We start from the raw sequence: 24,396 nt of genomic DNA, 5'->3' as shown, positions 1-24,396 counted from the left end.
GAAACAGCTCAGAGAGGTTGAGTCTCTCTTCTAAGGTCTCCGAGCTGGAGGACTCGAACCCGGGCAACCCCAGGACTCCCACACGGAACCTCTCCTTCTCCTTACTCGGTAGAGGCGCTTTCTCGCCTCAAAATCGTCCCAAGTTGGCCCCCAGCAAGAGACCGCTCGGCCTCGCCGACCTGCACGACCTCGCCGCGCTCCTTAGGTCCAGGGCGCGGGGCGCGGGTAGGAGGAGCGGCGCCGCCCCCGGGGTATTTAAGCCCGGTCTGGAACCCGCGGGGCCGGACGCTCCCGTTCCTCCCTGCTCGCGCCTCCCCTCCCCCTCCCGCTCTCTTCCCCGCGCGCTCCCACCCTCCGCCCCGCGCTTGCTTCGCGCGCAGGCACCGGCCGGCGGCCGCGGGGAACGGGACGCGGGCGGCGCTCGCCTCTGGGGAGTCGACCCCCGGCCGTGGCCGCCGCGCATTGCCCAGCCAGCGCCGCCAGGGCTGCCGCCGCCCGGCTGCCCGCACCGAGTGCGCCGCGGCAGCCGGAGCTCGGACGCCGACCCCGAGCGTCCCGCAGACGGGAGGGCGGGCGGCTGCGGACGCCCGGCCGGCAGCTCGCAGCATGGATTCGGATTCCGGCGAGCAGAGCGAGGGCGAGCCCGTGACCGCCGCAGGTACCGAGGGGACGCGGCAGCCCAGCCCGGAGGGCCGGGACCGGGAGGAGGGGAGGCCGGGGCAGGAAATCGCGAGCATGTCACCGAGCTGCCGGACGGGAGGCCGATCTCTTCCAGGCCAGGACTGGGGATTGCTCCGCGCTGTGAGTTTGCTGTGAGGCTTTCTCCCTCACTGCACTTGGGCGCGCGGGAGGAAGAAGAGGTGCTTCTGCGGGTGGCTCTCCGCGCAGCTGCGTCCCGCTGCGGGCTCGGGTCGCCCGGGCTTCGTGGGGGTGGGGAAAGGTTCGGGAAGTCTGCGTCCCGTAGTTTGCTGCAGCGAGGGTCGCAACACATCTGCCCTTTGAAAGAACTTTCCGAGCGCCCACCCCGTCCTCGAACCCGGGGCGCCAGGGACGCTGCGGAACAGGTGACACGGTCCGAGGGCGCGACAGGGGACTCCGGAAAGGAGAGGACCCGCGGGTGGACTGGCAGGAGTCAGACCACAGCTAGTGGCTGCAGTTCCCGAGCCTGCACTAGCGGTGCAGAAGGGTTCGCCCATCGCTGTCCCGCACCGGCAGAGTGGGTTCCGGCGGAGGGGGTCCGGGAACACAGCCGCGGGGACGCGCGGGAGCAGGGCTTCGCCATTAAGAGGCGCCGCCGGCTTTTCACAATCGATAGTTATCGAAGCAATGGGTGGATGCTTACTTTGGAAAAAATGAATGTCCTCCCCCGCCTCTCCCTGATACTGAGCAACAGGAGGAAGCCACCCACAGCCTTGGGTCGACTTACCGCTGGGCTCTGCCCACCTCCACCGCCGGCTCCGCCCCGCCGCCCACGGGTCCGCGCACCGGAGACCTGATCACCCTCCCCACCTGTCCGTGGCTCGCGGCACCCGTGGAGCCCTGAAAGCCACCCTGACCGGCCGACCTGTGAGCTGAGACTCTCCTGTTACACACCCGAAGTCCTAGACTAGTCCCCACTCTTCCCTGTATCAGACCAGCATCCTGAGAGTGGGGACCAAGTGCCAGGAGGCACTATGAGCCCAGGCGTGGGTGTAGGAAAGGCAGGCTCAGGAATCAGGCAGCACAGGGCCAGGCGCTGTGCCAAAGGCCCTACATATATTATTCCCCTTCATCCTCACAGCATCTAGCCAGGTGGTTATTATCTCCATTTTACAGAAGTCCAGAGAGGCTAAGTGCCTTGCCCACGCCTCAGCAGGCAGTAGCCAAGGGCAGAGTGATTCCCTTCCCACTGCGTGGTACCCTTCAGCCTTTCACAGGGCAGCTGTGGTCAACACCTTTGGGTGGGGAAGAGATGAGGCAGGCAAAGAGGAAAGGCTGCGTTACCAAGATGCCTATGTATGAGGATTCCTGTGTGTGTGTGTGTGTGTGTGTGTGTGTGTGTACGCGCGCGCGTGTGTGCGTGCAAGGGCCACCTCCTTTGTGTAGGCATATGTGGATATAACCAATAAACATGAGCCTTCTGCTGCCTCTATGCTTCTGGGGCAATGAAGCACCACGATTTTGTTTCACAGGGGGGCTTGTGGATCTCCTTACATCATTTTAAAGTTTCAGTGTGTTTGTATGTATCTAAGTATATCTGGAAAGCTGAGGGGTAGGGGGTGCTGACCTTGACACTTTACTGTCTCAAAATCCCAGGAATTAACATGCTCTCCCCACCCCACCCTCAGATCTCTTGTGCACGTTGATGTTGAAGGGAAGGAGAAGGAAGCTTAGAGAAAGAAGAGGGAGAAGAGGAGGGAGGAGACACTCCAGAAGAGTTGGTGCTTGAGTGTAAGGAGAGGGAAGAAATTCTTAAGGGTCCTGTTGCTTCTTCCCCAAGCCTACCCAGCACAGAGTATCCCAGATGTATGCATTGTGTCAGGTCTCTGCACTGCTAACAGCAAACCCTACCATGGAGGTCAGATGGGTCCCATGAATAAGAGGACAGCCAACTCTGAGCTGTCACCATTCATTTGCACCTTGCTGTTTTCTACAGTCACTTTTTCTTTTTTTGTGTGTGCTTGAATCTCCCAAGTTTAACATTTATTTGAATATCCCAAGCCATTCTGCTAAATGGCATTCTGTCTCATTATTCTCAGTCTTAACTTTTTTTTTTTTTAACGTTTATTTATTTTTGAGACAGAGAGAGACAGAGCATGAACGGGGGAGGGGCAGAGAGAGAGGGAGACACAGAATCGGAAACAGGCTCCAGGCTCTGAGCCATCAGCCCAGAGCCTGACACGGGGCTCGAACTCACGGACAGCGAGATTGTGACCTGAGCCGAAGTCAGCCGCTCAACCGACTGAGCCACCCAGGCGCCCCAGTCTTTTTTTTTTTTTTTTTAATTTTTTTTTAACGTTTATTCATTTTTTGAGACAGAGAGAGACAGAGCATGAACGGGGGAGGGGCAGAGAGAGAGAGGGAGACACAGAATTGGAAGCAGGCTCCAGGCTCTGAGCCATCAGCCCAGAGCCGGACGCGGGGCTCGAACTCACGGACCGTGAGATCGTGACCTGAGCTGAAGTTGGACGCTTAACCGACTGAGCCACCCAGGCGCCCCAGTCTTAAAGTATTCTTCGTGAACAAGCTTCAAAACTAGATGCTAATTCATTGCCTTGCTGTCGCTGCATCCTGTCAAATAGAAACCCTTGCTGCAGCTTCAGATACAGGTTAAATGATAGGTATGTTATCCACAGGGGTTGACCTTTGTCTCTACAAGGAATGAGGCGTTCATCTGTGGACCTGTATCTCTACAAGCTGGATGAGTTTGTAACAGAGGACAGCAGAGGAAGTGGGACTTCTTGGAGTATTCATGTGTGTGTCTTCTTGTGTTGAGATGATAAGGGCTGCTTCCTCCTCAGTGGCCTTCCCTTCTCAAACTTGTGAAAAATCCCTGTGAGAGGTACCTTATTAAAGTCAAGAGCCTGGACTCTGGGATGAGAAAGACCTAGGTTCCGTTCTCTACCTTTGGGCAAGTTATTTAACCTCTCCAAGCCTGTTTCCCCCTCTGCAAAATGGGGATGACATTTAGTACCACAAGGAGGATTAAATAAAATATCACACGAAGGGGCACCTGGGTGGCTCAGTCACTTAAGCGTCCGACTGTTGATTTTGGCTCAGGTCATGATCTCATGGTTTGGTGTGTGAGATAGATCCTCATGTAGGGCTCTGCGCACACACACTCTCTCAAAATAAATAAATAAATTTTTAAAAATACCACATGAAAAGTGTTCCTGGTAATCATTCAGTAAATGGTAACTACTATTTTGATTATCATTTGATTGGATTATTTGTTGTAAGAATACTGCTAAATAATGTACCTTGGTGCTTTGTAAAATGTAAATCAGTAGGCATGTGTAAAACAATTAGTATTATTGGCATTATTATTACATTAATATAATTGAGCAGATTTGTTTTCAATTTTCTCCTTTTCACACTCTCATTCTCTCTGGTGTGTGTGTGTGTGTGTGTGTGTGTGTGCACGCTTATTGGTTTTGGGGGGAGGTTATCTTTGATTTACCTCTTCTTATCCTCTTCATCTTCCAGCTCAAGGAATGAAGATGGGGACATTCAAAATACTACTTTCACACCCCTTTTCCTCCAGCTCTAGGTAAAGTTGTACAAAGCAGAGAACGCTTTACCCAATCCACTGGCTAATGTGGAAATTAGCCACTTTCATGCCACTTCAAATAGAAGAAGAGATAACCCTTCCAACCAGTGAACCTTTTTCCTTCAGGGTAGCGAGAGGCACAGGAGGTCCTTGCCATTCTCCTTTCCATTTCTGGAAAGTCACCTTCCAAGATACAAATTGGCAGAAGAGTGAGAAAATCTCTGAGGACCACCTACTCTTTACTGCACCCCTTTCCAGAGACTTGTCTAAAGCTCTCCCCGGGGCCTGCTGTGCAGATTTCTCATCGAGCAATGCAGTGCCCTACATAAGAGGGTGAAGGGGGGAGATGAAATTTGTCTCCAACTGCATTTTCTGTTTTTCAGGAAGCACAGGATGATACTTCTATGCCTGAAACTCTACCCCACTTTTCTTTGATTTTGGGTTCTTTCTATGATTGGAAAAGAGGCAGGGTTTATGGAACACTGGATTCATTCCAGAGACCCAACTTGGCAGTCTGTGGTTTGGCAAACCCACCATCCATCTCTCAGAAATTCTAGCACTTGGTATATTAACTCAGCAGTGATTAAGAGTCTTTCCTAAGAAGCAACAAGTGAGTAAACATTAGTGGTGTCAGCTTTTTCCCTTTCTGGCTTGTAAGACCAAGATAGTCTACCCAGCTGAGGACAGACCAGCTCCTTCTACCTGCAGCTAGATGGTCCAGGGCAATCAAGCTTATGGGGATTCTTTGCAGCTGGGTAGGTGCTACAAAAAACATGTCCATGCAGTGGAGTCAGGATGTGGTAGGAGAGCATCAAGACAGTAAAAGAAATGGGAAAACAGGCCCCCAACTTTGTATTTGCCATCCTTCTCATTGCCTAGGTCCTAAGCTTGGTCTTTGTGAATAAAGTGGCAAGGAGTGGGTAGGCTTCAATAGGTGGCCAAAAGGAGGAAAGGCATTCCAGAAGTCACACACCACTTGAGCAAAGGCACAAACAGGGAGGTAACTGGAGTGAAGGGCATATACTAGGGAGTACTGGGAAATAAAGTTATATGAGTGAGGGGAGGGCCTCATGGAAGAGGGTCTTAATAACTTGGTCCTGATGGTGCCAGAGGAGCCCCCATTGAGCTGATTGTTGTGCAGAGATATGACTGACTGAAAGTTGGGTTTTCGGGAGCCACATTTGATAGACCTGAAGTATAAGGACTGCCTAGGCTTGAAGCGTCAGCTAGCAGGGGTGGCCACAGTATTGGAGGAGGTTGTGGCTCTAAGGCAAGGCAGAAGAGGAAGGAGGCCAGTGCCACATCAGAGAAACAAACAACAGACACTGCCGACAGATTGTACAAAAGCAGTGAAAGGAGAGGGAGAGTGAAAGGAGACTAGCGTGTCAACTTGGGTGAGGCAGGGAAATCCAGGAGACGGACTCCCCAGCCCAGGCTTCCAAGCCCCTGTCCTTCCATCAGGCACATAGCAGTGGTGCTTTCCTTAAAGGCACTTTTCCCCTGCAGACAGTAAATCATGCCTGGTTTCAGGGGATCTTGAGGTTCTGCAGTTTGTTGATTCTCAGTGTTAGGTTCCTCAAGGAGACTGTTGAGTAACCTTTGTTGACTGACAGATTGACCATTGATGGGCTGGCCGACCTGGCACAGGGACCACCTGAGGATGAGGTATCGCTTGCCTGTTAGTCATAGTCCCACATCTTGTTCCTGTTTGTGGACCTTTTCAGGAGCCTCTGCCTCATCTACACTCTGGGCTGTAACTGCTTTAAGGGTCGGGACCCTGTCTTGTGCCTTCATGTTCCTGAGATTTTATGGACAAAATAAGTGGAAGAGCATCTAGAGGAGCCTCCTGGGACGTCTGCACTGAAAGGCCAGACAGCCAGAAACCTTTCCTATAAGGTGGAACTGCCAAAGCTTTCCTCCAGTGCTTTGTTTTCCTTCTGTGTTTTAAGATTTCTTGCACTATCTGGGACCCTGTGTTGGGAAGTATGGGAGATGCAGAGAGATAATGGCAGGGTCCATCCTGTCTTCCAGGGTTTGAGATCTGATGGGGAGACAGGACATCTATAGTGATGGCCACAGCCTACACCAGTACATGAAGACTCTTGACCCTTGCCCTAGGATAACACGCCAGCCAAATTTTTGTTTATACGTTCTGTCTTGGTAACAGCCACTTTCCATTGTCTGCTTTATGGTTATTCTTGTACATCTCTCATCTCTTGTACTGGATTGTTAACTCCCTAATGGCAAGGATTGGGTCTTTTTCACCTGTATCACTTCCTACCAGCACCACCCAGGGACCCTAAACAGACTGGTAGGTTGCTGGCTGGCTGAATGCATGCATACATCGATAGATGGATAGAGGCATAACTCAGAGATAGTGCAGGTTCGGTTCTAGATCCTGGCAGTAAAGCAAATACTGCAATAGTCAAATGAATTTTTAGGTTTCCCAATGCATATAAAAGTCATGTTTACACTATATTGTAGTCTCTGAAGTGTGCGATTGCATCGTATCTTTAAAAAAAATGTACATACCTTAACTTAAAAATCAATTTAGGGTAGCAAAAATACTTTGGTAGGGGTGCCTGGGTGGTTCAGTCGGTTAAGTATTCGGCTCTTGACTTCGGCTCAGGTCATGATCTCACGGTTCATGAGTTTGAGCCCCACATGGGATTGTTTCTCTCTGGCCCTCCCCCACTCATCGTGCATGTGTGTGCGTGCGCTCTCTCAAAATAAACTTTAACAAAAATAAAAATACTTTATTGATAAAAAAAATGCTAACCATCATCTGAGCTTTCAGTGAGCTGTAATCACTGATCACAGATCACCATAACAAATATAATAAAAAATGAAAAGTTTGAAATACTTCAAAAATTACCAAAATGTAATACAGAGACATGAAGTGAGTAAATGCTGTTGGGAAAGTGGTACTGATAGACTTGCTCCACCAGGGTTGGCACAGACCTTCAGTTTGTAAAAAAAAAAAAAAAAAAAAAAAAAAAAAAAATCTGCAAAGGGGGTGCCTGAGTGGCTCAGTCAGTTGAGCATCCGACTTCAGCTCAGGTAATGATCTCCCAGTTTGTGGGTTCAAGCCCCATGTCAGACTCTGTGCTAATAACTCAGAGCCTGGAGCCTGCTTTGAATTCTGTGTCTCCCTCTCTCTCTGCCCCTCCCCCACTTGCTCTCTGTCTCTCAAAAATAAATAAATATTTTTAAAAAGCAAAGTGCAACAAAATGAGGTGTGCCTGTATATGGATAGACAGATGGATGGATGATGTTGTAGGTTGGTTCCCCACGAAGCATGCAGTGAGTTTATTTGGGGGAGAAGAGGGGAAGGGAGGAACACTGGACTAGGCAGAGTGAGAAACTGAGCTTCAATGCACGCCCAACAATAGCCTCCAGCTCTGGAGCTGCAGTAGCCCTTCAGAACCATTCTGAGTTGGGGTGAGGGGCCAGGACTTCATATCCCCTTATACAGTGATGAGTCATTAGATGCAGGCCATCCCAAGGAACAGGGTGTGACCTGGGGTGAAGCTGTTCCCATCAACTGAGGGCTGTCTGCAGGCCATGCCCCCAGCAGCTTGTGAAGTTCTTGGTTCTCCATTCTTGAGGAGGAACCTGGGCAGTATGTTGCAGCATCCACCACGGGTGGTCCCCCAAATTCTTCAAGAATGTTTCATTAGGGATGGCAGCCCTGTCTACCAGCAAAGCTCAGGAGATAGTCATTGAGCTATAAATTTTTAAAAAAATTTTTTTAATGTTTATTTATTTTTGAGACAGAGACAGAGCATGAACAGGGGAGGGGCAGAGAGAGAGGGAGACACAGAATGGGAAGCAGGCTCCAGGCTCTGAGCCATCAGCGCAGAGTCCGACGCGGGGCTCGGACTCACAGACCGCAAGATTGTGATCTGAACTGAAGTCGGACGCTTAACCGACTGAGCCACCCAGGCGCCCGAGCTGTAAATTTTATCTAGACCTCATTAGGACAATTTAGATTGCCAGACAAAATTAGCCATTCTAGACCTCATAGCTCTGCACCCAGTTATTCAATCCACTCAATCCAATAGATATTGACTGATCATCTGTGTTATGTTGAGTGGTGCAGGGTGCTATGGTAGCATACATAAATGGAATTAGAAGTAACCCTACCCTCTAGAAATTTGCAGCCATCCATAACTGAATCTGCATGACTGGGTGGCATCAACAATAAATGGTATAGAGTTTGGAGCACAGAGCATTGTGGTTTGGAGTTCCGATGGGGAGGCTTCATGGAGGAGATGGGCCTTGAGGGTAGCCTTGAAAGAGTGAAAGATTTAGATGGGGGGAGGAGAGAGGGAAGGGAAGAAAGGAACCTGTGAGGAGCCTGGCCTGACTCAATGGGGATCCCCTTGGAGGACTCGTGGGAAGAGGGTTGTCATACTTAGAAAGTAAAATTGGGTGTCATGATGGTGGTTGTATCCAACATGTAAGTTTCTAGAGATGGGACAAGAATGTGTGTGAGTGTGCAAATAGAAAGCCTTATTTCCTACATTATTTTTCTTTTTAAAAATATGGTACCTGCTTTTTTATTTGTCAACAAAATCAAATTATAGCCACACTTTCCATTAGCACCATCCTCTAACTGATTGTTTTTCCTCCAGAGTTATCATTGGCTCTCACTTGAATTCACATGCAAATCTCTATAAAGTCACTGTATACATAATTTGATTTTGTTTTTTTCGGTCACTTGGCTTCCAACTCTTTATGTAAAATGTCTGTGTAGGTGGGTGTTTGGGCTGTATTCTGTGCAAGTATAGAAATAAAGGATAGAGAACCATTTAAAAAACAAGTTTCCTGTACCAACCTAATCCAAGAAAACATATAAGGAGGATGAGTATCTGTGTCCTTCACATATATTAAGGCATGCCAAAAAATATATTACCTTTTTATACATCAGAAATTTTTTTTTAGGCAGTTGCATGGTCCAAATTCTGATGCTGCTTTAGAACAGTCTTCATGTTCATATTGGGTTTTCTAAACATCATTGCCTGCGAATAAACTTGAGTCTGTTCATGGAAAATCTACTAGTGTGCAGACTATAAAAATGGAAGGCTTGGCGGCACAGAAAGTGCTAGACACACCCTAATAGAAACCAGTATTTTATAACTCAGTTCTCCAGAAATAAAAAAAGAGAGCGACATTTTGGTGGGGTCCAAATATTGGTTTAAACTATTGAAAAACCACAGGAGCAGCCACTAGCTTCTAGGTTCTCCTCTCAAAAGCAAAATATGCTTTCTGTGAAACCGTTCTAACCCTGAAAAGAAACATTTTGGTGACATGTAGCTTTATGGAGGTTCCCAGTTGATATTTTTATGGTACAGGCGTCCAATTTCATGCCTGGGAGGGAATTTCTGTCAAGGGCTGTTCTGGTGAGCACATCCAGCATGCCTGATTTGGGGCCTGTGGGTTATGCTGGGAAGATACACAGATGTTGGCGTAGAATATGGGAGGGAGGTAATGGGGCCGTCTGCAGGGCAAGCCTCTGGAGCAGCTCTGTCCTACCACATTCAAGTCTGGTTCCTTGGTTTCCTCAGGATAACGCTGAGACAGGGAGAGAAGACTGGGGTTGGGGTTATAGGAGAGGAAGTAGGGTTTAAGAAGGTGTGGCAAATATCAAACAACATGAGAAGCTGTGGGGATGTGCCAGCCAGAGTCCAGCCCCAGACGGCTAGTACTGAATGCAAAATAATAGTGATGTTTTGAATTTTACTTATTTATTCCATGTTAATTAAGCACATACAAGGCACTTGAGACTGAACTGATTGTTTATATGATATTTAACCCTTAGACCAGCCTTCTGGGATAGATACTATAAATAGCCCCATTTTATAGACCAGAAAACTGAGGCACAGAAGGAGGTTAAGTAACTTGCTCAGGGATATGCAGCTTGTCAGGGTATATGAAGACAGTCTAACAACAATAATAGTACTCTTGTACCAGGTAGATTAGGTAAGTTAAGTTGGCAGATGGCACCAGGTTCCTTTGTATCCCCCACCACCTCCCACGGGGCCTAGAACACTGACCATTAGGTTCCTTCATGAGGCTCCTTCTGTTAGGACATTGTATCTTCAGAAGGCCCTGTTTTAGGGGTGCCTGGGTGGCTCAGTCGGTTAAGCGTCCGACTTTGGCTCAGGTCACGATCTCGCCGTCCGTGAGTTCGAGCCCCGCGTTGGGCTCTGGGCTGATGGCTTGGAGCCTGGGGCCTGCTTCTGATTCTGTGTCTCCCTCTCTCTCTGCCCCTCCCCCGTTCATGCTCTGTCTCTCTCTGTCTCAAAAATAAATAAAAAACATTAAAAAAAAATTAAAAAAAAAAAAGGCCCTGTTTTAAGCAGCAGACATTGCCTGCATCAGCCCAATGACACATGGGCAAGGATTGGCTGGGATTGGAAAGGATTGGAGGAAGGAGTAGAAAGCAGAGCCAAGGGAGGTGTTGAAGACAGACAGACATCCCCTTCATCAGAGTGCTTAAGCTGAGTCCTAAGAAATTTTTTTTCACTCCAGCATTGAGTCATTTCAGATCAAGAATGGTAACCAGTTGGATTTGAGGATGAGAGAAAACTCAAGGATGAGCCTGCCCCACAGTGAAGAGAAGTTGAGATTCAGAGCTAGATGACTGGGGTATGGGTGTCCAGCACTGTCTCTTACCGCCTTTTAGTAACATTGGTTTCTGATCAAAGGCAAGCCATAGCTCATGGCAGAATATGTGAAAACGGTACAAAGAAGAAAATTAGATTGAGCCCTAAGAATAGATGTGCTTTTCCAGAGCCAGAAAGCAATCCTGAAGAGATGCAAGGGAGCTTTATTTGGAGAAAGAGGGGGCTTTATAAGAGAATAAAAGTCCCCCTTCTGCAGTGTTTACTCAGGAATACTAAAAACATCTGGCTAAAAACTGTCAGAACCAGAACTGGAAGCCAGATCCTCTGGCTTCTCTGTCCTTCCCCAAAAACATACGTAAGTTTAAAATAGGACCAGAGTTACTCTGGATGGTGGGATATCAAAGGATCCCTTCTCTATTTCCTTCTGACACCTTCCACCGTGTTCTTGCCACCCTCTCCCCTCCTTTCCCTCTTCGGAGACTTCTCCCCAAGAAGCACATCTGCCCACCGGCCACCACAGGCCCATACCAGGCCCTGCCCTTCTTTCTGGCCCACCCCTGCCCCGCATCCAGAGAGCCCTCCACAGAGCCCTCAGAAGATTTTTATATTCCTTAATACCCAAAAGATATTTAGCAGGTTTTATAGATGCCCAGTGATAATTGCAAAGGTTAATTTACCCTGAGTTTAACAGCTATCAGCTTCAGGGATAGATTTATTGACCTCTAGTTCTCCAATTGTTTTTCATCTTTGTTTATATTGATTGTTTTTGTAAGGAAATGGAAATTAGTTCATCTGTGTTAGCTTCTCTACCGTTAGGATTTAACTTCATAATTTAGTCTCAGTGAAACAAGGTGGGCAGAGCTCAGTCAACACAGAGTCAACTTTTAGAGAGCCCAGAGGAGTGTCCAATGGGAATTCAACAACAATTTCTTGACTTTCTCTTTCCTTTTGACTTCTCTGACTGTATATAAACCTGTTTCCTGCACCCTTCCTCCACTGGTCCTCCTGCTTCCCTCATTAATGCTCTTTTCCTACCTGTGTCCCCTCAGGCTGAGGCCTTGGCCTGGTCTCTCCTGACAATACACTTTCATATGAGAGAGAACACCCACTCTTTCAGCACAAAGCCAGATATTCCCAAAGCTGCATTCTAGCCCAGTCCTCTCTCCCAAGCAAGAATCCCACCTTTCAGGGCCTCTGGAGAGGCCAGGAGACCTTTCGACTCAGCGCCTCCACACCCAGACCAGTACTTTACCCCCCTCAGCTTTTCCCAGCTCTTCTGTGGCCTCCTCAGCCACCAAGTCGATCAGAGTAAAACAACTGTAAAGTCATAAGAACAATTAAATATCCCGTACACATGATCCCATGGCAAAACCAGGAGATGGATAAAGCAGGTATTATTGTTCTCAGATTACACATGAAGAAACAGATTCAGAGCGATTACCCCAAATCATAAAGAAAGTGGTGAATTTTCACTATTGCAAACTACCAACCCCCCAAAAAGGGGCAGCAACAAACCTACATATCCAACCTAAACAAACTATTCAAATAGCTATTGAACGATTAAATACATGATCACATTTCCACACAGTGGGATATTATTCAGCTGTTAAAAATTAATTTGGAGAGCATATAATAAATAGTTTGCATTATAATGTATAAAGAAAGCTTGGTAATCTATTATCTCAATTGTGCTACATACATGTATACACACACATATAAAAATGTATGTATATTTATACACACACACCCCTATAAATACATATGCATACACACACACACCCTTTTGTATAGAGAGAAGGGGAGGGGACTCCCTTACATTCAGTCATACACATAAATTTTATTTTAACATTTTAAGGCTGGAACAGAATTAACAATTCTATATAATGAGTTTCTAGGTAATTATAATTTCCTTCTTTGTACTCTTCTTCCAGATATTTCTGCAGTGAATATGCATAACTTTCAGAGGGAAGTTTGATCTCACTTGATTGTTGCTTTTAAGTGAGATCCAGTGGCCAGTCCACTGCTCATCCTTTGGGCTTTCTTGCAGTTTTGTCTCAGGTCCTTCCATCTTCTTCCTTCTCTTCCTTCCTGTGATCCTCTTTCTTCCTCAGACCAGTCCTCCATGAGTCCTTCTCATGGCTCCTCCTGGTGGGGGTACGTTCTAGGCTTCTTTCCTCAGCCCTCTTCCTGCTCACCTATTGCCCCGTCTTTGGCTTTCCCCTCTCCCTGGTACCTGTCCCACATCACACTGTCCCCTCTGAGCCCACCCAGCCTGGGCCTTGTGAGCCCTCATGCCATGAAGAGGAAATGTAGACCACCAGAGTGGGTAATGAGCTCATAGATTTGAGGCCTGCAGTCTGCCCCAGAGCACCAGAGCCTCTCAGACCAAATGGACATGCTGGATGAGCTTGCTCACTCAGCCATTTTGGTTCCTAAACATGGCCTCGCCATTGCTTGCGGACCAGCAGTGTGTGCAACCATACCTCCTTCTTATCATTTGCAAGTGAATGAATATGACCACCATGATTTTTGAAAGAGAGATCAGAGAATATGAAAGGCAGAATAATAGGGCGCCTGGGTAGCTCAGTCAGTTGATCGTCAGACTTCAGCTCAGGTCGTGATCTCATGGCTCATAAGTTCAAGCCCTGCATGGGGCTGGCTGCTGTCAGCCTGTCAGCAGAGCTCTCTTGGGATCCTCTGTCCTCTCTCTCTCTGCCCCTCCCCCTTGTGTGTATGTGTGTGTGTGCACATGTGCACATGCTCAATTTCTCTCTCAAAAATAAATTTAAAAAATCTTGAATAAAGGCAGAATAATCAAGATAGGAAGTGAATTCTTAGAAAAAAACAGGCATTTATGAGAAAACAGGCATTTTAGAGAAAACAGCCTCACACTGGGCTTTCCATTCACCCCCAGAGGGAGGTCAGTGATGGGCTGAAGGTCATGGTGGGATGAAGATGTCTAGTTCCAGCCATCCTTGCTTTTGTGTGTTTCATTTTTGTTAAAAAAAAAAAAAAGGTTTTTTTCACATAAAAATAGCTCTGCCAAGTTGTCATAACCCAACGAGAGTGACTGGAGTCTGAGCAAAGTCTGAAGGGGATAAAGGTTGGTGATAATTAGGGCCAAGACTGTCTTAAGGCAGGATGGAGGCTGGCAAGGACTAAGAGCAGCTGGTCAGGTCATCAGGAAGTCAGGACATGTGGCAGGGGCCACAAAAAGGGCCTTTCTCTTGAGTCACTTGGCCTGCAACAAGTCTACCAGTCATGGCCGCCCCAGCCTGCTTGGGCCTCTTCACCTGGAGGGGAGCCCCACTTAAAGAGTCCAAAACTTTGAGAAAAGCTGGCTCCCTAGCAGAGGCATCCTGACCTCTTACCTCCTACCCAGAAGCAAGTCCTCCTCCTGACCTCTCCCCGGCCCCAGATTTCTGCCTCATCCTTGATGCTTCCCTTCCCTGAAGCCTCTCCCACCCAGGTGCTTCTCTCCCACTCACCTCACAAGTCGTCCTGGGCATTGGAGGGACTAAGGCAGTGGAAACTCTGAGACCTGTGGCCATGACTGGTCATAAAGCAGCTTCCAGATCTTAACAGCTTCCAGAGAGAAAAGCCAGGCTTTTGCCAATGGACTACGTTCCTGAGTAGTAACACGAAGAGCTGAACAACAGCAGTACAGTGACTTTGAATTCTCAAGGCAACTGACTTTCCAGGTAGAGTTCTGAAGTGCAACCATCAGTCAAGTGTGTTGGGTGGAATAAAGTCACCATAAGACATGTTTCCAGACAATTACCTTACTGTGTTCCCTTCTTTAGGTTGCTGCTGGATCAGGAGTCAGCCCACTGAGGCCCCCAGGCCAAGTCCACCTGCCATCTGATTTTGAGTGGCCCATGAGCATTTTAATCTTTTTTAATGGTTGCATTTAAATGGTTATATAAGTGTCCAGATCTGTTTTGCCTTTTGGCCCTTTATTCCCTGGCCCTTTCAGGTAGTTTGCTAGTGCCTGTATTAGACAAAGTATTCCAGTGAAATGGGAGTAAGAAAGAAGAAGCCATGAGATCCAAAAACAGGAGATGGACACAGGAGAGAAGGAATGAAGGATTGGAGGGAGAACCGGGTGACAGCCTGGAGCAGGCTTAGAGGGAAATGTGCCCAGAGTTGATCCAGGGCACAGAAAGCTCCCAGAAGAGTCTCCAAGAAGGAAAATTAAAGTGAAAGATTGGTTGATGTGTCAGAACCTACTGAGAACTCTGTATTCTGTTAGGAACTTTGGGAGTGAATTAGGGCTAGGCAGATAGAAAACTAACCAAAGAAGAACAAGGCAGTTTTTAACTTCTGAGAAAACAAGATGAATAAGAAAGGAAATACAGTCATGGAAGTGATAGAACATACATGACTCAGCTATGAATGGTATCCAAATCATGGTAATGTAAATCACTGAAGTTAGAGTTAGCCAAATATTATAATAGAACTAAATGGGAAAGTGAAAGGAGAAATGAATGGAGAAGAGAGTTAATTTATCACTTTCCAAAATAGGAAGTTAAAAGCAAATAAAGTTAAGGGCTAACAGGATAAGCATGTAATTTAAATATAAAGAGGTAATTATTAGTTGGAACAGCTAAAATAGTTTGAAGTATTTGGGGTCTAAAGAGCCAGCATCAGAGGTGGGCCAGAGGATGCTGCATTTTGTAGAAGCCGTAGAATGACCTGACTTTTAAAATAGTGTACCCAGGGGTACCTGGGTGGCTCAGTCAGTTAAGTGTCCAACTTCGGCTCAGGTCATGATCTCGCAGTTCGTGAGTTTGAGCCCCGCGTCGGGCTCTGTGCTGACAGAGCCTGGAGCCTGCTACGAATTCTGTGTCTCCTCTCTCTCTGCTCCTCCCCCACTCATGCTCTGTCTCTCTGTCTCTCTCTCTCCTTAAAAAATAAAGCATTAAAAAAAATAATAATAAATAAAGTAGTGTACCCAAGGGGTGCCTGGGTGACTCAGTCGGTTGAGCATCTGGCTCTTGATTTTGGCTCAGGTCATGATCTCACAGTTCATGAGATGGAGCCCCATGTCAGGTATTGCACTGATAGTGCAGAGCCTGCTTGGGATTCTCTCTCCCTCCCTCTGTCCTTCTTTCCCTCTCTCCCCCTCCCTCTTTCTCTGCCCTTCCCCTGTTTGAGTGTACTCTCTCTCTCAAATAAATAAACTTAAAAAAAATAAAATAATGTACCCATAATCACTTTGAAAATAGATTTTTAAAATAATAAAAAGAAAAAGTGACTTGTTCAGCCCAAGGAGTGATGTCCTGGCAACCATGCCCAGGTGGGAAAAAGGCACAGTGGGGGTAACCTCAAGCCCCTGGCTGGAGGAAGTAGGCTTCAGTGTCCTGGGGCCATGCTAGTTCTGATTATCATTATTGTTCCTGACATTAGTGTGAGTACATTTCAATAAAATGTCAAGACTGATAGCCATTGATTCATGCAATGAACACTCTCTGCATTTCAATCCCTGGCTGGAGCTGTTGGGATGAATACATCATGATTCCTGCCCTCAGCAGTTCACACACTGGTGATAAATAAAGTCATTCATCCAGCTGGTGTATGATGGCTCTACACAGCGATAATATACTAGAAGGATACATGATTGCAGGGACAGGTGCTCAGAGGTCAGAAGTCCTTCGGGGAACATGAGACTCTTAAATATGGAGAACAAACAGCGGGTTACTGGAGGGGTTGTGGGAGGGGGGATGGTCTAAATGGCTAAGGGGCATTAAGGAATCTACTCCTGAAATCATTGTTGCACCATATGCTAAATAACTTGAATATAAATTTAAAAAAATAAATTAAATTAAAAAAAGAAGTCCTTCGGGGAGCCCGGGAGGTTGACTAGGAATCAGGGGAGATGGGGTGAGGCAGGAGCAGATGTCCAAGCACCAGGGAACGAAACGTGCAGAGGCACAGAGAGGACCCAGGAATGATAGAGCTTGTTACAGCTGAGACCTGTGTGTGGCCTGGAGTCAGGAACTCAGAGTTTTTAGAGGAAGAAGCTGGAGAGGTGAATAGAAGATAGACCCTCCGCTAAGAAAGCAGGCATGCCGTGATAAAGAGTCTGTCCTTTGCCTTCCCCCGTGACATCACTTCCTGGACTGACTGGTCTCTATGGGTTTTTTGAGGTTTAAATTTATCATTGAGCTCCTACTATGTGCCAGGGACACCACCGTGTACACAGGAGTCCAGGTCCCCTGTCCTGGGATTTGCAGTGAACAGACAAGTGAAGCAGGTGGGAGGCCCTTGAATAGGCCCTGTTTGCGGGGCAGGGGGGCGGGGTTGTTCTGGATAGAAGGGATGTTCAGGGTGTGTGTGTGGCGGTGGGGGGGGTGGTAATAGGGAGAGCAGCAGGCTGTGTTTGCATCTGAGTAGAAGAAGCAGAGAGCATGTGTGGGACTGGGGAAAGGATGAGCCACTTTCTCTTTGGGACAGAGAGGTGGATGACAGGGATGTGAGGCCTCACGGGAAAAACTGGCCCTGGGGTTTTGGGCACAGCTCCCACATACAGCTGTGTCAGCACAGGGCGGCCTGCTGGGGCTGGCAGTCTGCAGCTCGGTTTGTGGGCGCTGAGGCCAGCATGGGGAGAGGCCCTGGGGCGAGTCTGCTGACCGCCTGCTCTGTGGTGAGCTCAGGCTGAGGTTCTGACAGAGGAGGCAAGGGCCCCAGGAAACTGGTGGAGGGGGCATTTTGGAGGGAAGCCACCAAAAAGGAAACTGGAGGCTCTGAAAGTCAGTGCCCCAGGTTTTTTCAAGGAGGGAAGAGCAGGAGGTGTTCCACTGCTGAAGCAGACAGTTACAGAGCTGGAAGAGAGCTCTGTGGGTGGAGGGGAATCAGTGTGAGAGAAGGAAGGCTGATAATCCATCCTATGGGTATCTCATATACACCCAGTGCTGTTCTTTTATGGATTTAAAAACTCAGTTTCTGATTCTGAAGAAGATACTATTAAATTGAGAATATAAAACAAATTAGCAGAATCATCTAGTCCAGCTCCCCTACTTAACACACCAAGAAACCAGGAGGGTAAACACTTGAGCCCATGGACACAGAGAGTACATTAGGGACAGCAGGCAGTCTGGGAGCCTGGCTGTCTCCTCCACACCCTGCTGCCCTCACAGTGGCTGGGGACAGGAAGTTTTCCCTGTATTTGGGGAGGGACCCCATGGCCACAGCTCTGGCAACCTGACTCCACGGGTCAGCCATTGTCAGCATCTTGGAGTTCCTGCACCAGGTGACTTGATTTGAAAAGGTTTACACCTTTTGGTGGTGCTGTCTTCTGTTGTCATGAAATTTGGAGACATTTACTGCCTTTGAGACAAGTACAGGGAAAGTGTAATTTAGGAAGGAAGTCTCAGCCTGGGTACCCAATCAGTTAAGCGTCCAGCTTTTGATTTTGGCTCATGTTATGATCTCATGGTTTGTGAGATGGAGCCCCTACATCAGGCTCTGCGCTGACTGGCACACAGCCTGCTTGGGATTCTCTCTCTCCCCCTCTCTCTGCTCCTCCCCTACTCTGTCTCCCTTTTTCTCTCAAAATAAATAAAAAACATTTTTAAAAATCTTTAAAAATAAAAACAGGAAGTCTCAGAGAAAGACAGAGAAAGACTGTGTAACTTCCAGGAACACAGTCTCCACAGCTAGTTCTATTCTTGAGTGATGTGAGTGGGACTCTCTCAGCTCACAGTGATTCCATCTGAGTAGGGGTCCCAGCGGAGCTCGGGAGTCCAACCTCAGGGTCCTTGCGGGTGAGTGAGACACCTGCCATTTCCCCTCCCATCTCCCAACTACATTCCCCAACACTGTCATTCCCCTGGGCCAGAGATGGCCATGGCACCAGTGGATATCCAAAATGTGGCCTGACTCAGGTGTCAGATCTCAAATCCATGAACAACAACAACAAAATAAAAACCACAGTTACTACAGAGTATGTGTAAGGGGTACTATAAGTGCTATATGTGCCCCTTTCCTATTGTTCCACTTCCAAATTGACTGAAATCCAAAAATGTCATTGTACAAAATTTATATTTCACTAAAAAAAAAATTAAGTAGAACACTGAGCAAGGCATAGTACTATCTACCAAATCATCTCCCATCCAGAAGTACCTTCTGGTTTCTTCTCTCTCATACGTTCCAACCTCTCTAATACAGCTAACCATCTATTTATTTATTTACTTACTGTAAACTCACTAAGCTGAGGGTTCATGTGTTGCTGTATTAATCTAATTATAGCACCTTCAAAGAGTCTCTTCCCTTTAGGCTTACATGCCCACTGTCTCAGGACATATTTTGTTTATTTTTTTCCAGTATCGGCTGGAGTTTGTTCCATTTTATTGCCTGATATTTTTTTTTGACGTTTTAGGTTTTGTATCTGCACTCCAAAAATTGAAGAATTCCAAAGGCAGACATTTTTATTGCATCAGTCTGTTTACTAATTTCACATATTACCAAGTTGGCATCCTCCCAGGGCTCTGAATGCGGCACCCTGCCGGTGTCCTTGTTGGCAGTGTGCTGGCCTGAGCCTGGGTTTTAAGCGCCTGCTGCGGTGAACACTTTGGGAGCTGCCAGCAGAGAGAGAGAGGATCACCCAGAGAGACAGACATGGCCTATGCTATTCTGATCCCCAACAGCTCCCAAAGCATTAAAATAGCTGGTGAGCGTGAAGGGACATGAATGGGGAGGCTCCGGGGGTGGTGGCAGGGATGGGTGCTGCTGCTGTGGAGAGAGGGTTCCTGCTGGAATTGAACACTAAGGGCGTGGGGGTGGTGGTGGTGGCACATCTGGGACTCCAGGAGATACTGCTGCATGGAGGGGTGCAGACAGGCAGAACCCAGGGGGCCAGGCAGCAACCCCATGTGAAATGCAAGGCATTGACCTCGTGCTGAGTTCGGGAGGTGCTTGAGTGCATTCAGTTCAGCATGTACTTCCTGAATCTGCACCTTGTATGTATCCTGAACAGATAGAATCTGGGCCTCAAAGGATGAGAAAGAGCACACTGAATCATGCATTCAGCTATTCATCTACAGACTTATTGAGCAATTTCTACATGGCAGATGCTGCCCTGGTTGTAAGGATATCCATGTCCTCTGAGCATCACTTGTGGAATCACATGGTGCCAATCCTAATGCAGCCCTGGGAAAAGATGACACTGGAATTGGGTACAAGGACCCCCCTTCCTGGAAGGATGTGAGTGTTGGCCTGGGACTCTGGGTGAGAGGAGACCTTCAGCAGGAACAAACTGTCGCTGTGCCTCTTCCACCTGGGCACAGATCCACTGGCCTCAGCTGTGGGCACAGAGGACCAGGGCAGCTGGGGTCAGGGCACCACCCCAGGGAGAGCCAACTTAATTTTTGGTACTGTTTGGCTCTCACCTGCCTGTCTTCAGCCAGTTGGGCTAAGGCAGAGCCATACATGTGAAGGAGTGAGCCACCCCTTCACAACAGGGACAAAGAAAGTGTTTGATTAAATTAGATGCGTGTTTCTCCCTTCAGACAAAGCCTTAGCAAAACAGGAACAGAAGGAAGATTCCTTAATTCGGTAAGTGGTATCCATCAAAAACCCACAGCAGAGATATTATGTGGTGGGAAAATTTTAGAGTCAGTTGTGTTAGTCAGGAACAAGCAAGGGATGCCACATAGCATTGCCCTGGAGGCTCCCACCAGTGCAACAAGGCAAGAAAAAGAAATGGGAAGTAGAAGAAAATGATCATTTTGTGCAGGCAATGTAGTTGTTCATAGAAAAAAAGCTGATCTGCTACAAAATCTATTAGAACTAATTATAGAACTCAGCAAAATTTCTCAATTTGGAGATAAATATACAGGAATCAGTTGGGTTCCTATATATCACTAATAACCGTTTAGAAACTATAATAGAAAAAAATTATACTTACAGTAGCAACCAAAACTATACGCAAGAGCCTTATGGAAATGACTCTAAACCATTATTGAAGGACACAGAAGATCTGACTGAATGGTGAGATATATCATGTTATATATCATGTTAATGGATGGGAGGTTTGATACCATAAAGATACCAATTTGCCCTAGATTAATACAGGGTGTTCATGGCATTTGGTCAAATGATCCCAAGAACAGTCAAGACAATTTCCAAGAAGAATAAAATGAGATCTCACAATTTGTGATATCAAGCCCTTGTGTGGGCTCTGTGCTGACAGTGCAGAGCCTGCTTGGGGATTCTCTCTCTCTCTCTCCTCCCCTCCCCACCACTCTCAAAATAAATAAACATTTTTTAAAAGGCTTATTATGAGTTACAATAATTAATGTGGTGTGGTGCCAGTACTGAAATAGATCAGTAGAACAGAGTAAAAGACACAGACCCATGCAAAGTTGATAAGGAAGAGGTGGCCTAACAGATCAGTAGGACAAGGATAAACTATTCAATAAATTAAATAAATTGTGAGGAGAAAAAGTACCTCACGCAGTATGCACAATAAATTCTAAATGGATGAAAGATCTAAATGTGGAAAGCAAAACCTTAAAACTCCTGGAAAATATATGAGACTCACTTCCCACCTCATGGCAGGAAAGGATTTCTTAAAATGAGATTTGAAAACCACTAACAATAAAGGAAGACATTCGTAGATTTGACTATGTTAAAAATTTTAACTTCTGTATGACTAAAGACACCACAAATAAAGTTAAAACATAATACTACAGACTGGAAGGAGATAGCTGCAACTCATGCGATCAGCAGAGGATTAGAATGTGTAGCACAGTAAAAGCTCCTACAGATTAGCTAGAAAAAAACCATACAATCCAACTGGGGGAGGGGGCAAAGTTAGCAAATTCTATGAATAAGCAATTACAGAGGAAAGATCTGAATGCTCAGTACACACACAAAAAAATATATTGAATTTCACTGGCACTCTGAGAAATATATGTTAAAACAAGATACTATTTTGAACCTATCAGGTTGGCAGAAAATTAAAAGGTGGGCTATTTGAAGTGTTGATGAGGAAATGGAACCACAGGAAATCAGACGCTGCTGCTGAGAGTGAAAATTAGTGCAGTCTTGCTGGGTAGCGCCCGCGGCCTCTGGCACAGGAGCTGGCAGCCATGTTCTAGATGTAGGACCCAGGAGACTATTGTCTGTGTGCAGAGACAGGTCTGTGGACCTTTCTTGCTTTGCAGAAAGTGGAAAGAACTTAAATGTTCATGATCAGGAAACGTGGATGCATAGTATATTTACATAATAAGCAACTAAATAACTAAATTCGAATGATTTTGAAAGCATGTTGTTAAAGGAAGAATTGCAGAAAAATGCGTGTGGTATGACACCTTTACCTGAAGTTTAAAAACATTCTAAACAGGGGCACTGGGTGGCTCAGTCAGTTAAGCAGTTCAGCCTCTGACTCTTGATTTGGGCTCCGTTCATGATCTCAGTTGGTGAGTTCGAGCCCCACGTCAGGCTCTGTGCTGACAGCAAGGAGCCTGGTTGGGATTCTCTCTCCCTCCCTCTTTCTCTCTCTCTCCCTCTGCTCCCCCCATGCACACTGTCTCTCTCTTAAAATAAACATTAAAAAAATAAATAAATAACACTCTAAACAATATCCCAGTGATACGTGCATACTCGTGAGGCAAAACTATAAAAACGTGGTTGAGACAAAGACACATCAGCTTCTCAACTGCAATTAGGTCTGTGGAGATAGAAGTGGGAAAGAGGGAGCTGAAAACAAAGAGGCTTTTTACCTTGCTCTGTCTCCTAGGACAAAATACTGAGATTTGTTCCATCTGGGTAGTGGCCACATGAGTAGAGTTTGTTATATTCTATTTTGTCTATATACTTGAAATGTGTCATGGCTTTTTAAAAAAATTCTGAGGGGAAAAAAACCCTTAATTTCCATTTTCAAGTGGGCAATAATTCAAAAAACATTTAAACTAATTGATATTTGTCACTCGTGACTGGCAGTTTAGTGTGGTGGGTTGAAGCACAGGACTCTGGGGCAGCCTTCCAGGTCCGAATCCTGCTTTGCTTCTTCCTAAATGGTATTTAGGAAGCTGTTTAATTTCTCTCTGCTGTGGATTCCTTGGATGTAAAATGCTGCCACCGATGATGATGATGATGATGATGATGATGATGATGATGACAGTGATGATGATGATTAGTGCGTGCTCATAGAGTTGTCACGAGGATATGATGAGTTAGTGTGCATAAAGCACTACAGAAGTGGACTCTATTATTGTGCCCAAATACGATCTACCATTCGGAGAGACACTAGTTACTTATTATATGCAGGGGAGAGTGGGGGAGGGGATGAATAAGCTTTGTTGAAAGAAACCGTGTAAGTAGATGTTTTCAGTGATGGTTGCTCTTCTAACTGCAGTAAGACAAAAATATCTCTCAGATCTCCAAAATTAACCTGTGGAGTTGGAGATGATTCAGCCCCCAGTGACTTCACACGTATCTGCTTCAGTTAGCTCTGGTAAGTAAAATCATCACTCATTCACTTTTCAGAGCTGGCTGAAAAATCAATATGAAAAATAAAATCAATATGTAACTGTTGAAATATATAGAATCCCCTCTAAAAATGAAAGCTACATCTATCTTCAAGTTTTGATGGATATGTGGTATTGTATCATGGAATAAGAATGGCTTTTTTGTATTTAAAAACAATGATGAAATGTAAATCTCCTCACTAGATGGGGATTTGAATTGAAGCCTATTTAATGTCTCAACTAAGTGAGAAGAAATCACAGACGTTAGGGAGTCAAGGATGATTTTCTGAAAGCAGATACCAGAAGGGAAAGATTGCAGGCTTTGTCTGGAGTTGACTTGAACTTGGGTCCAGCTGCAATTCTGCTACTTACTAGCCCCATAGCCTTGAGTGAATTACTTAAACCTGCTGTGGCTCAGATTCTCATCTACAAGATGGGACTCACAGTCCTTCTCTTGCAGAACTCTTGTGAGGACCTAGTACGTGCTCGGTGCTGATGAATGGGGGATCGTAAGGGTCTAAGACAAAATGAGATCACGAGCCGTTGAGCCTCACTTACAGCTGACCCTGCCAATCGCTCTTCACCTTACTTGGAACAGTAACTTATTTCAAAGCCCAGGAATTTTTCAAAATGAAGAAAACCTGGTCTTCTTAAAGATGATCAAATGCTGCTTTTAAAGAGTATTCAATGCAAGGTATTGCAGCAATCAGGATCGGCTTTCCTATAAGGAGTGTCCTGTTCTGACTGCCACTGCTTTCGCATGTCCTTGCACAGCATCCTGGAATATCCAGTCCAGTTGGGAAGATTCATCATGCCTGGTCCCCCCAAAATACTCAAGTCATTTCTAACCACTGGAGGAATGAATTTCTAGGAATGACCAGCCACTAAGGGCAAAGCCAAAATTCTGTGCCCGCTCCCAGGCCTGAGCCAAAGGCAAGATTTCCGAGGCCACCAAGCCTGAGCCGGAGGCAGAACACCTGGCTAAAGCAATACCCCCCTCCTCTGCACACCCTTCTCTGACAACTCCATCCTTCTCCCTTCC

At 46.5% G+C, this 24,396-nt stretch overlaps 1 protein-coding gene across 1 annotated transcript in view; it reads left to right on the top strand.

Moving 5' to 3' along the window:
* Positions 1-299: 299 nt before the first annotated feature.
* The window catches only part of TNFAIP8L3 (TNF alpha induced protein 8 like 3), a 35,877-nt gene continuing 11,780 nt past the window's right edge, over positions 300-24,396 (top strand). The window contains exon 1 of the mRNA XM_049613608.1: positions 300-658. Within this exon, the coding sequence (XP_049469565.1) occupies positions 607-658 (52 nt within the window). The 5' untranslated portion in view covers positions 300-606. The remainder of the gene's footprint in view (positions 659-24,396) is intronic.

Source organism: Panthera uncia (assembly GCF_023721935.1).
Source record: "Panthera uncia isolate 11264 chromosome B3 unlocalized genomic scaffold, Puncia_PCG_1.0 HiC_scaffold_1, whole genome shotgun sequence".
Lineage (NCBI taxonomy): Eukaryota > Metazoa > Chordata > Mammalia > Carnivora > Felidae > Panthera > Panthera uncia.
Note: the sequence above shows the minus strand (reverse complement) of the source record. Positions and strands in the feature narration are given on the sequence as shown.